Here is a 24,940-nt window from a genome sequence, read left to right as displayed (position 1 = left end):
TCCTAAGTAACTAAATAATTTCATTTAATTTGGGCAAAGACAATAGTTAGCGATAAATTAAGAAGTAAATAAAATTGAAAAGTTACTCCATATACAATAAAATGTGTAACTGTAAAATCTTAGCATCCCCAGACTTGTAATACATCATCCTCAACTTCATTGCTTGCCCTGTACACACTGCGTGAGAATCGCAACTGGCTATTTTATTGACAAAATCTCTTGTCAATCTGAAAAGTGGTATTAATTCACCTGATGGTATTAATTCATTTCTAACCCTTTCGATCATCAATTTGTACCAAGCCCATATCTACCAACAAAACTATTTTTGTCTCCATAGACATTCAATCAGTGCATTGTAGACTGGCTTCAAATCCAAAATGAGCACAAGGACAAATTCACTTTTCACAAATGTATATTCAAAAGTCAAAAGCCAAAAGCCAAACAAACTTCTACCGACAAGTCCAGACTCCTTCAAGGCGAGGACAGCATTACAATGGCAGAGAGCAGCATTAAGTCATTCATGAATAAAGCCCACAAACTAACTGGGTTGCAATGACTTGAACCAAGTAACAAATTAGAAATATAGAGGACATACTGGCCTCACAATTTTTATTCCTTCTAACTCCAGGCACCATAGAGAGAGAAATGACTAAATCTCTATTTTAATAGCTGCTGTCAAGAGTTTTTCTCTGTAGGGCCTATTTCAACAGTTCCTGGTGGTAATATATGGCATTTCCCTGATTAACAGCCATTTTATAACTTGTGTAATTGGCCACAAATCAGAGGACTGTCATAATGTAGCAAGAAAACATTCCCATCTCCGTCACAGCCTTGGCTTGGATTTCTGGAGGAATTATTACTTGAGTAGTTTGTGGGTTTCATTACTTTAAGTAATGTACTACCTGAAGTACAAAAAAAGACATTTAAACTAATGAGCATTTCTGTCTCCTAACCTGTTCTACAATGCCTTTTCCTACATTTCTTTTCTCTTGGAAAAATGTCCCTAAAAATGAAATTCTTTCTTCATTTTTATAATACCAGTGCTGAAGGGGGGATAGAGGCAGAGGTCGGGCTGGTAGTCTGTTGAGGTGAGTGAGGCATTCACCTAAGGTGTAAAATTTAAAGGGACATCAAAAAAAAATCAAGCCTGACCTGTGGTGGCGCAGTGGATAAAGCGTCAACGTGGAAATGCTGAGGTCGCCGGTTCAAAACCCTGGGCTTGCCTGGTCAAGGCACATATGGGAGTTGATGCTTCCGGCTCCTCCCCCCTTCTCTCTCTCTCTCTTCTTTCTAAAATGAATAAAATAAAAAAACGTAAAAAAAATCAAGATAAAACTGCTTTGATACCATATTTTAAAAATCAAAATTAATTTAAAAATACCAATGATGAACAAAATGTTAAAATTTTAAGTACAAACGGGCTCTTACCCTGCACTTGCCCAACTCCCCGCATTCACCTCACCCTAGTTCCAGCTCCAGCAAAGGAACTGGAGGAGAAAAAGTGACTGCAAAGTAGTGAGAGCAACTCAGCTTGTCCAATAGTAAGTTGACTCTTGATAGTTACTCTTCAGGTTTTAATAAGAGCAATCTCCTGCACAGAATTATGCACATAGATAATTATTTCACCTGTCATTCACAGTCCAAAGTGTTTTACTATCAAGGGGCAATCTATACTAGAGACAAAACTTGGAATTCCATTTTGGCCTCTACTGGAGACCAAAGACTATTAGTTTAAAGCATGAGAAATAGAAATGATTATAAACCCTTTTCTTTTCTTTTTAAGATGTATGACATTCCATTATTTAAGAAATATGCTTATTTCCTAATTTGAGCAGGAACTGTGAATTTATACACTAGAAATACAAAGTTAAAAAGATGGTCTTGTGTATGTCCTCAAGAAGATGAAATTTAAACCCATGGTTGCAGCAGTTTGAAAAGTCAATGAGAAAGGTATGCATGAGGAAAGGACATATTATTTAGAAGGGGTTAGGTTTCCTAGAGAAGATAACCTCTGAGCTAAATATTGAAAGTCTGATTGAAGGTAGCTAGATGAAAAAAAAAGAGGGATGATGAGGTGTTTCAAAAAGAAGGATTAACACTGGGACACAAGGAGGTTTGCAATGGTAGCATGTTTTGGAAAGGCCAGAAATATTTCAATAGGGACCATGAGTATTTCAATACAGACCATATTGGGGATACGATGCAGAGGAAATGATAAAATGGGACTGGAGAGAGAGAGAAAGAGAAAGCAATTCAGATAAGAAACAAGAGATATTTGAATGAAATAGTATATATAATAGCTTATTTAGAGAACAGCCATATTAAGTAATATATATATATTTATATATCCATATTGCTTATGTGAGCGTCATAAGATTTCTTTAACTGTGACCAATTCTTTTAAATATGAAGGAGGTAATGAGAGGAGAGAAAGGGAAAGAGGAAGAGAGGGGAAAAAATCATGGGAATGAGTAGAGGTGGGGACACTACTGTTCAATATGCTGTACTAATCCCTGTTTTGACTACCAATACCTAGAGAAATGTAAGTAGCAAAGAGCATAATTTTGGGGAAGAGACTGCTTGCATTTAAATGATAACTCTCCCATTTACTAACCATGCAATGGTAGGAAAGTTACTGACATTGTCAAAACTTCAGTTTCCTCATTTGTAAATTGGTGATGGTAATAATACATACATCATAAAAGTTAGTGTGAGGATTAAGTAAAATAACCCAACAAAACTGACACCAAATGTGGCATGTGTGCACATGCAGTGACTGCCACTCATTCTTGTCACTAAGTGTTCTCCAAATCAGACCAGGCAGAACTAGGGCACTGCCCCCTCCCCTGCTTCCTGGTCCTTTCTCTATGCACCTCCTTACTTGAGGAATCTACCTTTTATATATGTTTTGCATTTCTGTGGACTTAATTTAAACAATTTGCATGCATCTCCCAAGGGAAAAATATTATGGCATAATGAACTATTTAAATATATATATGTATTGATATATTTAGGAAACAGACTGATCAGGTTGTGGCGCGGTGGATAGAGCATTGGTCTGGCATGCCGAGGACCCAGGTTTGAAACACAGAGGTCACCAGCTTGAATATGGGATCATAGACATGACCCCATGGTTGCTGGCTTGAGCCCAGAGGTCTCTGGCTTGAAGCCTATGGTCACTGGCTTGAGCCCAAAGTCACTGGCTTGAGCAAAAAAGGTCATCTACTTGGCTGGAGCATCCCAGTCAAGACACATATGAGAAATCAATTAATGAACAACTAAGGTGCCTCAACTAAGAGCTGATGCTATTTCCCTCCTTTCCTCTGTCTGTCTGTCTCTCTTTCTCTTTCTCTCTCTCTCACTAAAAAAAAAAAAAAAAAAAGAATCTGCTTTATTCAGTTAGAAGAGGTAAAAAGTATGGTGGGAAGTATAAAGTTTTGTATCTTTCACTTATTTAGTTCCACTGTTCACAATAAACAATGTAAGAAAAAGAAGACATTTACTATTCAGATACATTTGAAATTTCATACATATCTAAGCTAAGACTTCTAAAGGTACATGTTGGTCAAATAAGTTTTTAAATATGATATATATCAGTGGTAGTCAAGGTGGTCCCTACTGCCCACTAGTGGGCATTCCAGCTTTTATGGTGGGTGGTAGCAGAGCAACCAAAGTATAAATAAAAAGATAGATTTAACTATAGTAAGTTGTTTTATAAAGATTTATTCTGCCAAACTTAGTGAAAATCCAACATAAAGTACTTGGTAAGTAATTATTATTATATGCTTTAACTTGCTGTAACTCTGCTTTATAAATTTTATAAAGTAAAGTTACTTTTCTACTTTATAAATCACCATTACTATGGAACCAGTGGGTGGTTAGAAAATTTTACTACTAACAGAGGTACAAAAGTGGGCGGTAGGTATAAAAAGGTTGACTACCCCTGATACATATGTTTGCTCGCTTATAGTTTGTATTGGGTGTGGGGGACAGGCTGTAAGCAGGCCGGGTCATTATAGCCTAAGGCTTAGTTTTAAGACTAAGCTTTTCCCCACACCCTTGACTGATTGCATGATGTGGGGTGGTGCCCTCTCATGAGGAATCCAATTATGCCTCAAATAAGTGACTTTGTATCAGAGACTTTTTTATTTGTATATTGGATTAAAAGTTTTGATTTCTACACTATAAAATGGGGGCAGACCAGGAGCTTGCTCTTTCTCGGTTCCTGAGATTAGCATTAGAGGAGAGAGAAGAGAAAGGAGAGCAGATAAAGGCCACATGGAGGCCAGGAGAGGCAGCCAAGATGGAGGAATGCTGCAGAGAAGCCAGTTTGTGCAGAGTTTGTGCAGAGAGAAGGAGATGGGGAACAGAGGTGAATAAGGATGGTGAGGTACAAACCTTTGATTCTAGGAAACTTGAATAAGTCAGTGGGTTTGGCAGCCCTGAATGGAAAGGGAAGTGTTTTCCCACTGTGTGTATTTCTTGCCCGCCAGGAGCAAGCTAGGATTAAAGAGTATGGCCCACCAGTTCGTGGCTCTGTTGTTTCATTACTGTCTATCTGAATCTAATGCAAACCTGCATGGGCCAGGCAGCTGTGATGGTGGCCGTGGCTACTGGCTTTACATTACATTTTTTTATTAGCAGATTAGGTCTTTATTTTCTTTCTCCTAAAACATTTCATAATTTTACTCCTTATATCATTACACTCAAACACTGACTGTTTAGTTATTATTATGATACAAACTAACCTAAAATTTGAACAAGGTTAATTTAAAAAAAAAAACTAGTGGAAAGAGCCCTGGCCGGTTCAGTAGGTTAAGAGTGTCATCCCAAAGCAACAAGGTTGCGGGTTCCATCCTCGGTCAGGGCACACACAGGAGCAACCAAAGAATGCCTGACTGATGGAGCAACAGATGAGTGCTTCCTCCCCTCTCCTTTCTCTCTCCTAGCCTCTCTCTGGCTCTCTAAAAATAAATAAATAAAATTAGTAGAAGGAACCTAGAAATTTTATACTTATAATATTACATTACATCTAGTAAATCACATTTTTAATGTTAAAGCATGCTACCAAAGCAAGAAAAACTGATAGAAAGCTTATTTGAAAGCTATTTGTACAAAATGGTTTTCTTTATTAAAAATATGACAGTTGAACAGAAATATGCTAGAAGTTCTTTTTCTATTCCTTTGATTTATATTCGTTTCAAACAAATACTAATAAGTGATGTTTACTGAAATTGGGAGATTCCGCTTAACAATCTTATCTGAGACTTTTAAAAGCTAATCCAATATTCTATTTTGGTACTATATGTATTTTTTCAATGTGACATTAATGAGGGTGATGTCAAAAGAACATTACAAATGCAGTAAAAGCCTGACTCTTTTGAAGTTTTTCTCCATAAAAATTATCAAATTAAGTCGGCTACCAAGAAGAAAGCGTAATTGTTGAACATGTTGAAGTGTCAAATGGTCATATAAACACATATTTTATATTGTGCTCTGAAATACACATATTCATGGATAAACCTAAACTTATAGAATCAGGTATAAGCTCAGAGATTATTAAAATTGTTTTATCTCTTTTTTTTTTTATTTTGTTTTGCTTTCTGTTTACAGAAAATGATGACCGTTTGAATGGCTTGAAAACGAGATTAGAAAATGCCGATGTTAGAAATGGGGATCTCTTGAGAGCTCTGAATGACACTTTGGGAAAGTTGTCAGCAATTCCAAATGGTAAGTTCTTAGGACATTGCAAATTTTGTCAGTTGTTCTGAACTTTTAAAGAATGGTCTGTTTTTTACCACCTTTTTTCTAACATTACGCTTATACTGTTGTCAAGATATTAGATAAATGTTTTCTTATTACTTCTTTTTGAGAATGAGAAACTAAACCATACTTAACGCTGTGATATTTCTTATTATTTGTCACCTTAGCCGGCATCCATAGGACCATGTTACAAAAAGGAAAATATAACCATCCTATTATTGTATTGTTGTTCCTTTTTTCAGCCCAGGAAATCTTATATTAGCAGAAAAGTATAAAATCATACAGACATTGTTCTCTAAAATGTTGATATAATACCACAACATGGCAGATTATTACTGAACCTACAGTAATAAGTGAGAGCCAACTGTCTCAGCACATATTTTGGCAAAGTTCAGTTTCTTAAATATTTCAGCTTTTAAAAACATTAACAGTTGAACCATATCTGTAATATCTTTCTACCTATTACAAGTGCTTTAAGTTATTGCTTGGTATACTAAAAACACTATTCTTTTATGATTACTATTTTTATATTTTTTATAGCATGACATAATAACAGGGTTGCTAACATTTATTGAATGCTTACTCACAATGCTGATGTTAAGTATATGTAATCCTCATACTAAGCCTACAAGGTGAATAGCATTATTATCCCCTTACAAGTCACAAGCTGAGACATAGGATACTGAAGGTCATTGTTAAAAGTGACATATATGAGATTTGAACCCCACAGTTTACCTTCAGAGCCTGTTCATAATCTCTAATGTACATACATTAGTGATCATCTATCTCTATAGTATATTTTCTTTATACAACTGTGATCAAGAAGATAAATGCATATATTTATACAATACAGAAATTATTAAATTCAATTATTTTTACTTTTCCTAACATGAAAAATCTGAAGTGACTTTCTAGATTCTCATATCACCTCTTCAGTATTAAGAAAGTACAGAGAAAATGTCCAAGGCTGAAAACAAATGTAAATACAGGAATACTTAGTCTAACATACCTGAAAAAAGTATATTATCTATCTCTTCCTTTAAACTAAAATACACTGATTCCCTATCATCCAATTTAAATATAGTCAATAGCAAATCACAATACAGTGAACATTGAGAATAATCATTTCTCTCTCTTAACAGCTAATCAGTTATTCATAGCAAAGATTCCTGAGAAAATTTAACTTAGCTACAATTTTACTTTATTTGCTACGACTGCATGAGACGAAGTTTAGCCTTTCCCACTGCGCGTGTGTTCCGGAGGTCAGCCAGCTGCAGCCTCACTTTGTCAAGCATAGATTAAGCCACTAACTCCAGACCCTTTGCTTTGTCTCTCCTACCCTCTTCTGCTGACAGACACGGTTGCTAAACTGCAAGCTGTTAAGGACAAAGCAAGACAAGCCAATGACACAGCAAAAGATGTACTGGCACAGATTAAAGATCTCCACCAGAACCTTGATGGTCTGAAGAAAAATTACAAGCAACTAGCAGACAGTGTAGCCAAAACGAATGCTGTGGTTCAAGATCCTTCGAGAAACAGTAAGATCCCTTTTTTCATTTTGATCATGTTATTTATTTCTTCTCACCAAACAAGTACCCTAGACTCATATTTTTAGAGCTGAGAGAGACTCTCACAGTGATGTGTCTGTCTTCCTCATTTTTATATAGACTGAGCTCAGGAACTGTGCGTCTGCATCTCCAGAAATAGAACCCAAGTCTCCCAGCTTTGTGCCATGGCTTCCCCCTCAAAACTGTGCCCAATTGAGAGCAGATTAGGAATTCTCAAGGTCTGCGTGATACTTGATACAGAGATGCCACATACATTTTAGTCCATTGTAATTGAAAATACATTTGTACTTGGGAAATTATATCCTTAAAGCTGGTGAAGTTCTTTGGAACATAGAGGTCAAGGAGCATTCCAGTTAGAACATGATATTAAAATAGAATCAATTTGAAATGCATTAATGTTCAAAAATATTGATATTTTATTATTTAGATTTCAAGAATATTTCTTCACATCTTTTGTATATTACCTCAAATTATATTTAGTTAATAAAGATTTACTGAGATATGTGGGAGAACTTAATATAATGATAATTTAAATTATTAAATGTAGTCATTAAACATTAGGATTTTAATCTAATTTTTACCATTCTGTAAAGTGAGAAAATATTTTCTTAGCATATGATTTCAACAAAAGATACACTTGATTTTTTGGGCTTGTTGCTCTCAGGAGAGTAGCCCTCTGTATATACCAGCATTTTTATTGGGTCTCCAAATATTTGAAGGGTACAATAAATAACAAAATCCCTGTTATTTACCTTATATGCTATATAATTTAGATGCTGGTTGGGGAGCAGAGCCTGATTTTTCAGCACCATAGCCTCAAATCAAATGCTAATGATGCTGTGAAGTAATAAATACTACTAGCAGGACCCCTTCATGAGCAAGGAGAGTGCAGACACACACAACTGCACTGCAGAGCTAGGGGGAAGAATTCATTTTTTGCCATTTCTTTAGAAAAAAAGACGATACATTGGTTTTATTAATTTATTTTTTTGTAAGCCCAGATATAGGATTCTCCCTGTAGTTCAAAAACTCCATCTGAATAAATGGTTCAGATGTATGCCAAGTCACATTTCCACCCAAAAGTTGAATGAATATAAGTTTTAAAGGAAATAGTACTCTCCGTTTTACTTATTTTATAATTAAAAGTATTTCATTCAATTTTAGATTGATTCTCAGCTAATAGTGGACTTTCCATAATATTTAGCTCTAACTTTTTAAATCCTATACTCTATTAAGATAGTTAATCATCTGTATTATTAAGCTGGGTCTGTTTTCTATCTATTAAAACATTATAATAAAAAAAATTTTAATATGAACAGGGGCATCTAACTTTCAAATTTTTGTGTATTTTTATTTGATAACACTAGTTTGACTTAAAATTCGATGCGTTTGTAATTAGTAAGTGTGAAAAATATTTTGTGATTGTCATTACTTATAATACCAATAAAAATTATTTCCTCATGAATTTTCTAATTTGTTTTTGTTTTACTTCCATATGAAATCACCTGCAGAAATCAGTATGTATATGTTTACTTACATACTTGGTACCTTTTATACTTGACTGCTTTTGCAAAAAGCTTCAGCTTTGCATGTTACTATGTTTAGGTACTGATTTAAACATTGTAGAGCTATTTTTTCCAGTGTCACCATATTAATAATAGATATGTAAAAGGAATGTTTCTTTACAAAAAGTTAGTATATGAATGTATTTGATATACTTCTAGAGAATTATATTTAGAGAAACACATAATAAAATAAAATTAAATAAATCTTTAAAAAAAATTAGCAACCACTGGGATATAAAAATAATTTTCTTCTTTTTGAGCACATTTGATGAATTCCTGTGGATTGCTTCCCAGTTGTGCAGTGTCAGCCAGAGAGCAGATCATTCAGAGTCTCGTAGGGCCCACAGCCTTGGACCCTAAGCTGTCTCACTTTTTCATCAAGATCCCAGTGACAGAAAACAACAACACGTGCTCCATCAGAAAATAAACGATGCCCACTGCCAGCATCCTAGAGATAGAATAATTGCTTTTCCATGTATCATTTGCCCTTCTATGAAAAGCACCTACTGGAAGTCAATGGATCAGTGATAACTGTTAGTTATTTGGGGGTTATACCCCTTTTTGAAATTGTCAATATTCAACCTCCCTTTTTTTACCTACAACAATGGCAGTTTTATATGGCTCAACATAGTATAGAAAACAGAATAATCAACTATTCTTCAAAATGAAAATGAATTGCAGCATGAAAGATTTAATTAAAGTATAAAATAAGTCTTTAGTCTAAGGGTTGTTCAACACTGAAGAGTTTTCAGAAAACATTTTAATAGCTTCTTTATTTAAGATGTGTAAATAAAGACAGTGATGAAAGGGAAGATAACCAATTTTGTGTGAGAAGCCTGATTTAAATACAGGTCTGGCTTAAGCGAACAAGGTGACATTTTAAAGAAACTTTCATTTTCCTGATTTTACAACTAAAATTCTTGTTCCATAAAAGTTAGCTTTTTGGCTGAAGCTAGAAATTAAGCACTGAGTTAAGTGTATCGTTTTCTCTACCTTCAGTGCTAATTTTTACTTTCATCACGAAGCTAGCGGTGGCCGTTGCTCTCTTAACTGCTCCTCCTCTGGCCTGCTTGTGTTCCAGCTGAAATACACCCACTCGCCAACCCAAGTCATGGCTTTGCTTTTGTCATGTGGAAAAGATGAAATTCTTTTAATTATTTATTAAGCGTACTGTCATTTTCCTTTGTCTGTGTGTGCATGCCTTGGTGTCTGTATGTGTGCACACATGTGTTTGTGTGTGTGTGTGTGCATGCATGTATGTGTGGGATGTGCAAATCTTGGTCTATGCAGTTGCAGATGCCGATGCCACTGTGAAAAATCTAGAACAGGAAGCTGATCGACTTATCAATAAACTCAAACCCATCAAGGAACTTGAGGATAACCTGAAGAAAAACATCTCTGAGATTAAGGAACTGATAAACCAAGCCCGGAAACAAGCCAATTCTGTAAGCTGTTTTTATTTGCAGTATTACAAACTGGTTGTATTTTTGGTTCTATTTCCAGAAAGAATGTCTTCTCTCAAATGATCCTATCAAATGATCTTTGGTTCTCTTATTGTTCTTTAAATCGAAGTATTTGGGGGGGGGGTGGGAAATGACAAGTTAAATGTTTTGATTTGTTTGTTCTTTCATTAACTTCAAAAGACATTTCTTGAGAAGAATAATCACCACTAATTGTTCTATAAATTTAAAGTCTGCTATATTTTATCATTATTTAAATAGAGTAATAGAAATTCAAGAATAGAAACCAAACCTTATTTTTTTTAATTTTTTATTTATTCATTTTAGAGAGGAGAGGGAGAGACAGAGAGAAAGAGAGAGGAGAGACAGAGAGAGAGAAGGGGGGAGGAGCTAGAAGCATCAACTCTCATATGTGCCTTGACCAGGCAAGCCCAGGGTTTTGAACCAGCGACCTCAGCATTTCCAGGTCGACGCTTTATCCACTGCGCCACCACAGGTCAGGCCAAACCTTATTTTTATATACTGAAAAAGTATATGGATGAGAGTGCCTTACTCTTGATGAAAACAAAAAAGCTACTTAGTGAGGTTTTAGCAGGAATGAATGAACAAGGTTACATGAAGTAACAGCAAAGAGAAACCATTATTTTCTATATATACTCTTATCTGTGTACAAGCAACAACAAAAATTATTTTAGTTACAAACAATTTTTACAGGTTCCTTTTTGTTTTAAATGAAAAATAAGAAACACCTAGCTGGTCTTAAAATTTTGGTCTTTATTAACAACTAGATTATTAGGATAGAACTAGAACTTTCTAGAATATGACATCTTAATAATCTAGGACAGAATTATTAATGCCAATGTAAAAACTTTATCTAGCTGGGTAAAGTTATCCCAAGATGAATTTAGAAATAGAAGGGAAAAATTAACAGTTTTCATGTTGTCAGGTTTAAATTAAAATCTTTTTAGATACCCAAGTCTTCCATCTCAAAAATTTTGTTTTACTAAGACCTGTGAAACTAGAATGAACAGAAATGACCTTTCTTAATCCATCAATTTATATTTTTTACCAGTGGCCAAGAATACAACACCAAGTGACAATATATCAGTTTATCTCCTTTATATACATCTAATCTAAGGAAGGCCAAGTCAGTATGTTCAAGGTGTACTTTGAAAAGAAATTCATAACTGATTGAAGAGAAACTTAGAAAATGACAAAAAATTAGTAAAGATGGAGTAAAAAAAAAGCAGATAGTGTTGAGAAGACATGTATTAAGCTATACAATATGAAAACCATGTAGACAGTACGATAACAGGTGATTATTGTGATCATATGTGAAGCACGAGGTAAAAAAAAAAATCAGTTCTTAGCCTAAGGTGTAGAGTTTTATCTAAGATTTAGCCAATGTAGAAAAACCATCTTCTATATTCCAAGCTACTTGCAATGAGGTTCACAAAGATGAACAAGGAACCCACGAAGTGTATAATGTAGTAGAAGAAATGAGACACGTATACAGATAACTCTAAGATAATGCAGAAGTGTCATTCTACATCATAGGAGCAGGGAAGTCCTATAAAGTTGTAAAGGAAAAGATCACCTCTAATAGAGGCCAGATATTTCCTGGAGCGAGGGATTTGAGCCAGGCCTTAAAGTGGGAGAGTAGGGGGATGGAGGAGGAAGCATTCTGAGAAGAGGGAATCACTTGAGCCAAGGCAGAGAGAGAACCAAGTTTCAGGGTTATTTTATGAAAGAGCAGTCGAGTTTGCCCAGCTTATTGCTCAAGTGAACTTTAAACAAGAAAGGTCAGTGGAAGCCAAGTCTTGTCAGGCCCTGAATACTAAGTTAAACAGTTTCATTTTGCTGCAGTTGTACTGGAGAGAAACCTCATTGGTGAAGAGAAGCTGCAAGTTCTTGATTATACAATGTAATATGTAATATAATCAGAGATGAGCGTTTTGAATCTGAAATTTAAAGTAGTTTGTGGGCTAGATGAGAGACACTAGAAAGAAGGCAACAAATTTAGGACAAGACCCAGCTGTGTCCGAGAAAGAGAAAAGCAAGAGTTTGATATACCACCCCTGTATTCTGCAATGCTGAGTTTGAAGGAGCAACAATAATAAGTATTCGATTGTGAATCACACACTTAGCCACATATCCTGCTGAGTTACTGGGTAGGGAAATCTGGACACTTTATTATGTCTTCATTTTAAAGAAATTTTTGAAATATGCCTATATGTTTATCAGTTATGAGAACTTTCCCACATCACCACCCAATCCCTGGAGAAAAAGATAAAATTCTGGCATGTAAATATATAAAACCTGTCTAGAGACACAACATGAAAGACAGATATAAAAATAATGTTAGAAAAAGTGACCATTGCCTATGCCTTTTAAGAAAATTTTTAATTACTTTTGGAAATAGAAGTTACAACAAAGTGCCTTACTTTTTGTAGGGTGTTAGAAGTATGTAAGCAGCCAAAATTTTTTTTTTTCAAATGAGTTTCATACAAATTGAAGATGACATTTGCCTGATTAATTAACATATTTGTAATCTAGTATGGGATGTCTAGATGTGGCTCTAACACATAGTCAATGTGACCAAGAAATTAAAGACATTTATTTTAAAGTAGCTTTTTTTGCTTTGTTGAAATAAAGTGGCTAATACTCGTTTTAAATGAATGACCTAGTTGCTGGATGAAAAATGCACTGAAAATCCAATAGATATAATAATGGGATCCTCAATAATGTTCAACTGAGTTCATGATGATAAATTGGTAAATAATGTTTGTGAGAAATGCTTTAGAGATACCTAATGCATAGTGATTTTTGTTTAGAAGTTTTACTAGGGAGTCACATTTGAAATAACAATAGTTGATAGAACCAAATATCTTAAGAGAACATTTGTGTGTCAGAAACCTCTCTCCTCTTATGAAAGATATATCCTAGAGATTTCACCTAGAGAAATGTATAAATGCTATACTTGGATTTACCTATTTTAAGTTAGTTAAAATAAATACCTATAATTGTAAGTAAAAACACAAGATGTTTAAATGAGAAATTTGTAGCTATGAGCTGGTTACCAACAGTTTGGGCTGCCTAAAATTCCAGGTACTGAGCACATATGCAAAACCATAACCCAGAAGACAGAAAATCCAGAGGATTTGCATATAACTGTAAGAGCTGACCAATAGGTTCTTTTACAAGATTAACTGCTGGCATACCGGATATGACAACATCATTTTGCTCAGAGAACCATATTTTTCAGATATGTAAGGTGTGTTAGTTATAACGTAGATTAATTGTAACTCCTGGTGTGTTAAATACCCTTAGCTTTCTGCTGACTGCCTTCTTACACCCCATTCTCCGAGGGGCTTCATCAGCTCAGGCAGGCTTCCGTACTGGTGCTCTGTCTTATGCATTTTGCCCTTCCCCCCACACACACACTTTTTAACACAGAGATCATATACTGTAATCCCCTATTATTTCTTTCGGGTATATCTAAACAAGGACAGACTCCTCTGGTGACCAAACAGTCATGTATCCCACTCATATTTGGTCATTTCTTCTCTTAACAGTAACTAAGGAGAATTCTAATAGTGTGTTCTGTAAGTAAATTGTGATTAAACAAGCCATATGCTTATATAAGCATATAAAGAATAAGGATAAAACAAACTGCACATCTAATTAATTTTGACTGCCTGCCCCACCCCACTAAAAATTTGGATACTTTTCCTGCCAGAAATGGCTCAATCTGTTATCCTCGTGAGTTCCAGGCAGACCTTGATTTCTTCCCTTTGATCTTCATATGATGGCAATGACACTTACAGCCTGCCTCAGATCTTAAATCTGCTCAATGCCAAGGTCTTTCCTGATATGGTTTGGGTACACTTGCTGTTAATTTGTAAAAACTCACTATCTCCTACACCAGGGGTCCCCAAATATTTTACACAGGGGGCCAGTTCACTGTCCCTCAGACTGTTGGAGGGCCAGACTATAAAAAAAAAAACAACTATAAACAAATCCCTATGCACACTGCACATACCTTATTTCAAAGTAAAAAAACAAAACAGGAACAAATACAATATTTAAAATAAAGAACAAGTAAATTTAAATCAACAAACTGACCAGTATTTCAATGGGAACTGTGGGCCTGCTTTTGGCTAATGAGATGGTCAATGTCCGGTTCCATATTTGTCACTGCTAGCCGTAACAAGTGATATGATGCACTTCCGGAGCCCTGACGCGTGCATCCCGCGTCACCAGAAGTAGTACTGTACGTGAGTGACACCGCAATTTGCGACACCGCCACATACAGTACTCCAGGAGCACCAATGAAAGAGGTGCCCCTTCCAGAAGTGCAGCGGGGGCCAGATAAATGGCCTCAGGGGGCCGCATGCCCCCTGCGGGCCATAGTTTGGGGACCCCTGTCCTATACCTTTGGTCTGTAGGAGACTCAGCAGACCTGCCGTATCCTCGGAAGTTCTTAAACACACATGCATTTACATATTTGTCACAACGAAAACCCCTCCCTCACTTTCTCTTAAATTCAACCGATGTTGAGTCCAGTGCCTCTTTAGTATAGTCTATACCACCCTTGGAGAGGAGTCCCATGCTGCCTATCCATACCCTAATGAGATTCCTGGAGACACCTCCTTGTGTCACCATAATATGGAGACTGGTTTGGTGTCCTAGGCTTTCTTGTTTGGAGTCTGTGCAGCCCCTTCCTGGGGGTAATAATAATATTGGTTTTCTTCCATTTGGGAAAAGTATTTGAATAGCACTAAGTGCTAGAAGAAATAAGACAATGGAAATTCATTGCTAGTGAGGACCCAGAAGCTTCTTGAAGGTGGTCATCTGAATCAGTGGCAAAGAGAAGTTTTTCATGTTCCTGTCTCTGCCTCCTACTTTGAGCACTGTCACTAATAAAGTCACAGCTTCTCTCTGAACCCAAGCAGTGACATGGCTGTCTGAAAGTGCTCTTTTGACAGAGCACCTGAACCAAAGGAAATCAAATCAAATAATCAACTAGTGTTATTTGTGATGGAAGAAAGGCTCCCTAAATGGAAATAAAAATTGGTATGAACTGTATCAGTTCTGTCCACATAGGAATTCCTTTCCTAGCAATTATAGTAATTTTTAAAGAACTAGTAAAAAAAAAAAAAAAAAAAAAAAGGGGGGGGGGGCTGTTAAATACATTAGCAGTGATAGTTGTTGGAAATTCTGTTTCATTTTCTGGAAACTTAATAAAAAGATACTATTTATTCTGAAATGTATGTTCTGAGTGGCAATGATCAATATTCCTCTTTTTGTTAGAACATCTAGAACAAAATCTATTTGGACTCTTTCAATTGTAAGAACATAGGAAGATAGATAATTTCCTCTTGAAAAAAAATAAAAGAAAAAGAATGGGATACCAAAATCACTGAAATTTGAGTTGCACAATTTTTTTAAACAACCTTATTAAAGATATTACCATTAGCTTCATGTAAAAATCACCTTTTGAAAATGCTCCCATGTTTATAGAGGGGTAAAATATGAAGATAAGAATTTGTTAGTTGCAAGATTCAAAAAATAATGTGCTGACAAGACATATGACTGAGAACAGCTTATTGTCAAAATGCTGGTGGAAAGCTGCTCTTCTCTGCCCTCATTAGTGAGTATAATAGTGTCTGCATATGAGCATCTAATGATGGTCTTTGATAATGGAAACATAACTTCAAAGAAGAGATGATGATGGCTTTGTGATTGTTTGGGAACTATTTAAACTTTCTCAGACAGTTAGTCTTAGTTCTTTGTACCTTGTTTTTCTTGAAGATCAAAGTATCTGTGTCTTCGGGAGGTGACTGCATTCGAACATACAAGCCAGAAATCAAGAAAGGAAGCTACAATAATATCATTGTCAACGTGAAGACAGCGGTTGCTGACAACCTCCTTTTTTATCTTGGAAGTGCCAAATTTGTAAGTCTAAAATTCAGCTTTTCTTGGCTTACTGTGTATAGTATAGTATAGTCAGAGGTTAATTCTGGTAGTCTGGAAAATGTATAGAATCCAATAACCATGTCCCAAAATTAGGTTGGGTAGCCTTTCAGACTTGAAAGCCTCAGAACCTTACCACCCAAAGTTCTGCCAAATTAAGTTAGAAGGCAAATGAAATGAAGAAAACTGTTTGCGGTACTTAGGCACATCTGCTTTTGTAAGTATGCCAGCATTTATTTTGAATTCTATTTCCAGATCCAGCTGTTTAAGAAGAAAGACTAATAAAAATAAACCTTTTTTTTCTTTTCTCTAACTAAGAAATTACAAGGAACTTTTATGGTAAATGAAAATGAAAAATAATGTGCTCATTTTTTTACCAATAAAAATCCTTCTGATTTATATTGAGTTTATTACTCAGAGAAGTTGTATCTGCATAAGCCCACCCAAAAGTTCTAATTCCTTTCATTTACACTATTTGATTTCACATGCCGAATGAAAATGACTGTTCAACAGACCACTTATTACATAAGTCAGTACTTGGAATTCGGGTGAGAAGTTTGAGGCCACTTGAGTAGAAAATAATAGCTGGTCCTTTAAAAATGTCATTGTTCTCGGAGACAACAATGAATTATGAATCCAAATATTTGATTTATCTCTACCACTAGTAGCAGAGTAAGAAAAGATTTTGTCCTCAAAATTATTCCTAACCACGATGGGTGAAATTAGCCCATACACCTCAGCAGTATGTACAATTGTGTTGTCTTAAAAACATGATAATATATTGTTTAACCATTCATAATAAAAGTTCATCTTATTTGGGAATTTTATTTATGTAGCTTCTAATTATTTTACATATCTGGAAATGGCACCTGTTAAAAAGAACTGTGTTGACCACCTCTTTCTGGGTGCTTTATATCTGATATGTATTGCTTTTGTGTTTCTCTGAACTAGGTCGACTTTCTGGCTATAGAAATGCGCAAAGGCAAAGTAAGCTTCCTATGGGATGTTGGATCTGGAGTTGGACGTGTAGAGTATCCAGATTTGACTATTGATGACTCATATTGGTACCGCATTGAGGCATCAAGGTAACTAACTCAATAAAAATTAATACAATGACAGAATTTTGAAGTAGGTTGCATAGTAGATATGTATACACATCTTCTTGAAGTTAATGTATACATTGCTATATGTACACACAAATTTTATATATTATGTGTATATATATAAACGTATACAAATTGATGTCTTAGTGCCTGTGAGGAACTGACAAGCCTTAGAGTGACCATTTACTTTGGACTCCTTCTCTGGCTGTCCCATGGGAGTTTTGAAGCTAGTTGTTTTCAGTTACCCTGCCACACCTGAAGAGTGCTGAGGCTTGTCTTTATTCAGAGCAAGCCAGAGTAGACAAGCTGCCATCGGTGCCTTTCTCTGGTGTTCACAATTCCTCTTCTAGTCTGCATAGCAACCTAGCTTACAGGCTTGTGCAGTAGCTAATTGCTGGCATGAGTATATGTCAGGTCCACACTACTTAAAATGGGAGGTAACAGGAAATTGATTCATTCTATCTTTGAAGCTAATTCAATTAAATTCTAACAGTGTATAGATTACTTAGAGAAACCATTCCTATCCTTAATACTCCTTCCTCTATTTCCCTTATATTCTTAATTCTTAACTGTTCACCACACCCAAGGCAGCTAATAGTTAAGAGGTATTGCTAAGGGCCTAGGGCTAGAGATGAAGTTGATCAAGAATCTGGTAATCTAGGTGATGGGAACATAGAATTTTGTTCTGTGTTTGTATATGTTTAAATTTTTCCATAATATAAAATTTAAAAGAAAACTTAATGAGAAGTAATATCTTCAGTTTGTGTGTGTGTGTGTGATAGAGAGAGAGAGAGAGAGAGAGAGATAGTGAGAGAGAAAGAGAGAGAGAGACTGACAGACAAAAGTACTTCTATGTGTAATGATGGTGGGGGGGGATTGAGTACTTTAAGAATTTAAGAATATTTATATTCACAAAGTACAGTGCTTTTATCAGAAGAGATATATTCTATTAAAGAAGAATCTTATTTGATAAATTCACTTTATTGTTTCCATGTATTTCAGTTAATACTGTACCCTCAAAGATAAAAAGATTATCACAATGAGATATCAGGGAGTGAAATATGACACTAAAGTTTTGTTTTGACAGCTTATCTCAGAAAAGGGACTAGATTTTCATATTTAACAAGCCATGGATGGAAATCAATCACTTAAAAAAAGAAAATGAAATACAATAATAATAGCTTTCAAAGTCATATTAATTGAATTTAAAAGTGAAGTTATTTTATATAATTTGTATACACAACTCTGAACACTAGATATCATACCATATACATTAAGATGGTATGCGAAACAATAAAAGATGTGTGGTTCCAGGAAGACTACATCAGCAAATCTAGATCCAAGATATGATAAGGGACTTTAGAAGAAATTATGCAGTTTATAGTGCAAAAGGGATTATTCAGAGCTCACTTGCTGAATTAAATTAGATAAAATACTAAATGAAGTAATATAAACTTATTTTAATAGCTTGTGTTGGTAAATAGTAAATTGTTTTGTAAAGCCATAGGAAAAAGACTTTTTATTCAATCAATAGCAATTTTATCAGCTAATTGCTGCTGTGTCATTACACATCCGTGGACACTCACAGAATCAGGGTATACTGCTCACTGGTCTGGCTGACGCTGACAGTAAACATCTAGCAAAGATCAGACTCTGGGTTTAGATTTGCAATTTAATGAATCTGGAAGTTTTGAAGCTAAACACCTAGTTATCTCTTAAATATTCCAAAACACATCTCTACATTTTATACCTCTTCAATCTGAAGCTACCAGAAGGGTGATACATAATCCGTCTTCTGTATTTCCTTCTGTTTCCTTTCAACACGTACCCTGGAAGAACTGGGAGAAATGGAACCATCTCTGTGAGGGCCTTGGATGGACCCAAAGCCAGCATCATGCCCCGCACATACCATTCAGCGTCTCCTCCAGGGTATACGATTCTAGATGTGGATGCAAATGCAATGCTCTTCGTTGGTGGCTTGACTGGGAAATTGAAGGTAATGTATTCTTCCCCATCCTGCTTACTTAGTCATGGTGGACAACTCCTAACATGGTTACTTTGGTTGAAGCATGATAACACTCAATCACTTTTTATTAATTTGTATTTTTGGAAACACAAATTCACATTGAGTAAGAATTTTTTTCAGTACTAGGAAGACAATATTTGAAGCCTATGAATTTACTTAAATAGTTGGGGGTTTTTTGCCCTAATTTATGGCATCAACTTTTGGATATTCTTGTGTTAGTTACCTCAGAAGCAAAGTGATCTTTAAATATACTTTATTTTCTGAATCAACTTGTGATTTATTGATATGAAGTGCTATAAAGTTCAAACACATCTAATTAAAAGATTTATGAATACCTTGGGAAATATCACAGGAATCGTAAGCTTTCAAATCATGATCCAATTTTAAAAGTTTTCGAGTTGCTCTTCTCCTCATTCTTATAGAGTAAAGCACTTAATATTCATAATTGCTTCATGACAGGTCCTTGTGCATTTCGAATTGCAAAGTGCCTGCATTTCAAAGATGCTCATACCGATTAAATGGAATTAGGTGTTAGAAAATGACCTGTGGGTGAGATGTAAGAGCACAGCCGAATATAATAGTTAATCCTGGCTTGTCAGATTCATCCTGAGATGAGATTAATCAGAAAATGTGAAAAGCCACAGTGACCCCAACTTTATAAGAACTCAACCTTCTGATCAAATGAGGTTGTTTTATTTGCTTTGTGTATGAGATATGACTCTAAAGTATTGTGATTGATTCCACAACTACACACTAAAATCATTCTCATTTCTCAGAACTGTATATAAATATACAGTATGTGTACATAGTAATATATAGTCATATTGCCAGCCTTCTCTTCTCTGCAGAAAGATAAATATAGGGGTAATACGGAGCAGTACAAAAGCTGTGAATTTTGAAATCTAGTCTAGGTTGGATCCTCTGCTTCATCATTTACTAAAAATATGACCTAAAGCAAGTCACTTACTTGGGCTTCAGTTGTCTCAACTAGAAAAGGGAGATAAGAATTTCTGCTTTGCCTACATATTAATAATAAATTTTATAAATTTATATAGTCTTTGCTATATGTTCAGTAGTGTCCTAATTTATTTACATGCATTAACTTATTTTTCACAATAAACCCAACAGGTAGGTAAAGTCCTCCTCATAGTTAAGGTATCCAAGTATAAGAAAAATGAAATGACTTGACCAAGGTCACACAGCCATTAGTGGTGGAGTGGCGTTTAAACACAAGCTTACGGGCACAAGTACCTCCACTCTTAATCACCGTGTTTCACATCATAATGAACAGTAGATCATGTGCACACAATTTATGACAAATGCTTGAGGCATGGTAGTCATACCTTAAATCTCACCTTAAATAATTTTTAGTATTATCTGATATCACTGTTACAAAACAACTTTCTTAAAACAGTCTCAGAGGAAAATAAAACAGACAAGTGGAATCTATAGAAAATCATCATGATCTTGACCAACAGCTTCAAGGAAATTGCCACCCAGAAATATGAACCAAAAGCTGAAAACAAGTAACTCAATCAGCACACTAATGAAAATTCAAAGGAGCAGGAACATATAGGGTTTTTTTTTTTTTTAGGATGCAAGAGGGTAAAGCAAACAGCAAATAGCATCCACAGGTGGAATAATCAACCTCTGGAAAATTAAGTGAGGCTCTGACTGATGACAGAATTCCAAGGACTGTCTGGCTTCCAAATGCCATCAGCCTGATGAACGTTCTGTCTACATGGCAGTGCCCCTCTTCATCACAGCAACACAGCAACAGGGACGTAGATGTGTTAATGAGCCTCTCCTACAACTGTAACCACAAATTTTAACTGTTCAGTGACCATCTTCCCACAGTTTTCTAAACCCCAAGCATGTCAACTCACTTTTTCCCAGCCCCAGATTATTTAGATCAGTGTGAATTCACTTTTCTAAAGTTTTAGGCACCAGTATATAGTATTTCTGTGCAATATGTCAATGCCATAGAAACAGCTGTTTAAATTACAGCAAGATTCTCTAGCATAGACTGTGTCACCCCCCTTTCTTTGTGACTGTGTTCTGTGCCAAGCTGAAGGCCTTTCTGAGTGAGAAGGACACCAGGCTTGTCATTCAACACACATGTATTGAGCCCCTACTGGGTGTCAGGCACTGTTCTGTGTGCAACAGCCCATGAAACCAACATGGTCCCTTCTCTTACAAATTAACTCTTTCCTACATTCTTCTGCCCTGAAAACCTGCTTAGATGCAAAAGGAAATGCAAAACTGGGGACAGTACTATCACAGGCTAGTTCACATGAAAGCTTCTTTCCCCCTGTTTGTAATCAGTATGTACCCCTTCTGGTGATCGCTGGAAGAAATCTCAGTGGTGTTACAGCGCTCAAATTCATCAACTGCTTTCCCTGTGTCAGTCCCTGTATGTGATACCATAAGTGAAATATCTAATGTCTAGTAAAGCTCCTGATAATCTCGTGTCAGAGACAAACAAAAAAGTACAATCTCAAAGAAGATAAGCAGCTCACCTCACCTCAAGTCAGAAGCTAGGAAGTGTTTATTTACTCATGGTGATAACTTGATATAACACACACACACACACACACACACACACACACACACACAATCTGTGAGGATAGAATAAGGTTAAAAGATGAGTATGTGCATAATCAAGACTATCAGAAAGAATGGTTTATCGCTATTCCAGATTCTGCTGCTAATAAATCTGACAGGTACTCCAAGATTTTCAGTAAAATTCTACATTCTAACAAGTGTTCTGTTTCTCCCTGCAGAAGGCCGATGCTGTGCGTGTGATTACATTCACCGGTTGCATGGGCGAAACCTACTTTGACAGCAAACCTATTGGGTTGTGGAATTTCCGAGAAATAGAAGGCGACTGCAAAGGATGTACGGTCAGGTCAGTGAGATAGTCTGGCCTGCGCATCACAAAAGCTTTAGTTTTATTGTGCACTGTTGTATGATCGTGTGCATGATACGGGGCCAGGCTTGAGTGATTACGTTCAGAGGTGTACCTATCATCACGCTAATGAAAGTGCAAGTCCCTCCCTCACCTTGCGCAGGCGCGTTCCAAGGTCCCCGGGAGGCGCTCCAGCCGTCCTTTCACATGCTCGTGTGTTTTGGTAAAAACTGGCAAAGGTCAGGTATTTTAACCTCAATCAGTTAAGACAGCTATCTCTTTCCACTCCAACTTTCCTTCATTTTTTAGGAGGTTTTTCATGTCTGTGGCTTTACTGTAGTTATAATTTCTTTTTTTTCTTTTCTATAATGATATTCTACTGTTATTTTTTAATTTAATTTTATTTTTTACTGAATTTATTGGGGTGCCATTGGTTCATAAAACCATACAGGTTTCAAGTGTACAGCCCTATAACACATCATCTGCCTTCTGCAACGTGTGTTCACCACCCCAAGTCCAGTCTCTCTCTGCCACTGTTCATCCCCCTCTGCCCTCTCCCACCTCTGCCCACCCCCATTGCCTTCTGGCAATCGCCATATTGTTGTCTGTATCTGTTTTCTTTTTTGGTGTGTGTTTTTTTTCTTTGTTTAATCCCTTCACCTCCAGCCTCCAACACCCCTTCCCTCTGACAGCTATCAATCTTTTCTCCATACCTATGAATCTGTTTCTATTTTGTTAGTTTCTGTTGTTCATTAGATCCACATGTAAGTGAAAGATACGGTACTTGTCTTTCTCTGACTGGCTGATTCAACTTAGCATAATACTCTCCAGGTCCAGCCTTACTGTCACAAATGGTGAGATTTTCTTCTTTTTTACAACCAAGCAATATTCAATTGTGTAAATGTACCACAGCTTTTTATCCACTCACCTTTTTGATCCACTAATGGCACTTGGCTATTGTAAATCGCATGGCAGTGAACATAGAGGTGCATATATTCTTTCAAATTAGTGTTTCAGGTTTCTTTAGATATATTCCCAGAATTGGAATCACTGGGTCATAGGCAGTTACATTTTTAAATTTTTGAGGAAACTCCATAATGTTTTCCACAGTGGCTATATCAATATGCATTTCCACCAAGAGTGCACAAAGGTTCCCCTTTCTCCACATCTCACAAGCACTTGTGGTTTGTAGATTTATTGATTGAGCACCATTCTGAAAAACATGAGGTGATACCTCACTGTGGTTTTAATTTGCAGTTCCCTGATGATTGGTGACGTCAAGCATCTTTTCAGGTGTCTGTTGACCATCTGTATGTCCTTCTTGGAGAAGTGTCTATTTAGGTCATTTGCCTATTTTTAAATTGGATTGTTTGTTTTCTTGTTATTGATTGTGTAAGTTCTTAATAAATTTTGGAAATAAACCTCTTATCAGGTGTATTATTGGCAAATATATTCTTCCATTCAGTGGGTTATCTTTACATTTTGTTGATGGTTTCTTTTCCTGTGAAAAGCTTTTTAATTTGATGTAGTATCATTTTTTTTCTTTTCTTGCTCAAGGAGATATATCAGAAAAAAAGATTGCTACAAGAAATGTCTGAAAGTTTGCTGCCTATGTTTTCTTCCAGAATTTTCATGGCTTTGCAACTTGCATTTAAGTCTTTAATCCATTTTGAGCTTATTTTTGTGTATAGTGTAAGAAGGTGGTCTAGTTTCACTTTTTTGCATCAGTTTAATATTGTATTAGTTTAATTTTCCCAACACCATTTATTGTATAGATTGTCTTGACCCCACTGTGTGTTCTTGCCCCCTTTATCAAATATTAATTGATCATAAAGGCATGGGTTTATTTCTGGCCTTTCTATTTTGTTTCATTAATTTATATGCCCCTTTTTATGCCAGTACCTTGCTGTTTTGATTACTATGGCTTTGTAGTATAGTTTGATATCAGGTAGCATATCTCGAACTTTGTTCTTCTTTCTTAAGATTCTTGTGACTATCCGAGTTCTTTTGTGGTTTCATATAATTTTGGGGAATATTTGTTTTAGTTCTGTGAGATATGCCATTGATATTTTAATAGGAATTGCATTGACTCTATAGATCACTTTGAGTAGTATGGACATTTTTATTTTAATTTTTTCTATTCATGACGATGGTATATGCTTCCACTTATTTGTTTCTTCTTCACTTTCTTCAGTATCCTATAGTTTTCTTGTTGCTTCACATATGTGCCTTGACCAGGCAAGCCCGGGGTTTCAAACCAGTGACCTCAGCATTCCAGGTCAATGCTCTACCCACTACACCACCACAAGTCAGGCTAGTATCCTATAGTTTTCTGAGTATAGGTCTTTCACTTCCTTGGTTAAATTTATTCCTATATAACTTATTTATTTTTATCTTTATTTTGAAATTATAAATAAAATTATTTTCTTAGTTTCTTTCTGATAGTTCATTATTGGTATATAAAAATGCCACTGATTTCTAAATATTAATTTTATATCCTGCTACTTTATCGGATTCATTCATTAGTTCTGGTAGTTTTTTGGTGGAGTCTTTGGAATTTTCTATATACTA

General features: G+C 35.8%; 1 protein-coding gene across 4 annotated transcripts in view; it reads left to right on the top strand.

Moving 5' to 3' along the window:
* LAMA2 (laminin subunit alpha 2) overlaps positions 1–24,940 on the top strand; it is a 627,903-nt gene that overhangs the window by 547,845 nt on the left and 55,118 nt on the right. For all 4 annotated transcript variants that reach the window (XM_066373271.1, XM_066373270.1, XM_066373269.1 and 1 more), the window contains 7 exons: positions 5,614–5,730; positions 7,119–7,301; positions 10,187–10,341; positions 16,171–16,314; positions 17,284–17,417; positions 19,272–19,431; positions 22,245–22,369. In XM_066373271.1, the coding sequence (XP_066229368.1) occupies positions 5,614–5,730; positions 7,119–7,301; positions 10,187–10,341; positions 16,171–16,314; positions 17,284–17,417; positions 19,272–19,431; positions 22,245–22,369 (1,018 nt within the window). The remainder of the gene's footprint in view (positions 1–5,613; positions 5,731–7,118; positions 7,302–10,186; positions 10,342–16,170; positions 16,315–17,283; positions 17,418–19,271; positions 19,432–22,244; positions 22,370–24,940) is intronic.

The sequence above is a fragment of the Saccopteryx leptura genome, chromosome 3 (genome assembly GCF_036850995.1).
Source record: "Saccopteryx leptura isolate mSacLep1 chromosome 3, mSacLep1_pri_phased_curated, whole genome shotgun sequence".
Taxonomy (NCBI): domain Eukaryota; kingdom Metazoa; phylum Chordata; class Mammalia; order Chiroptera; family Emballonuridae; genus Saccopteryx; species Saccopteryx leptura.
This window is presented reverse-complemented; position numbering and strand designations above follow the sequence as displayed.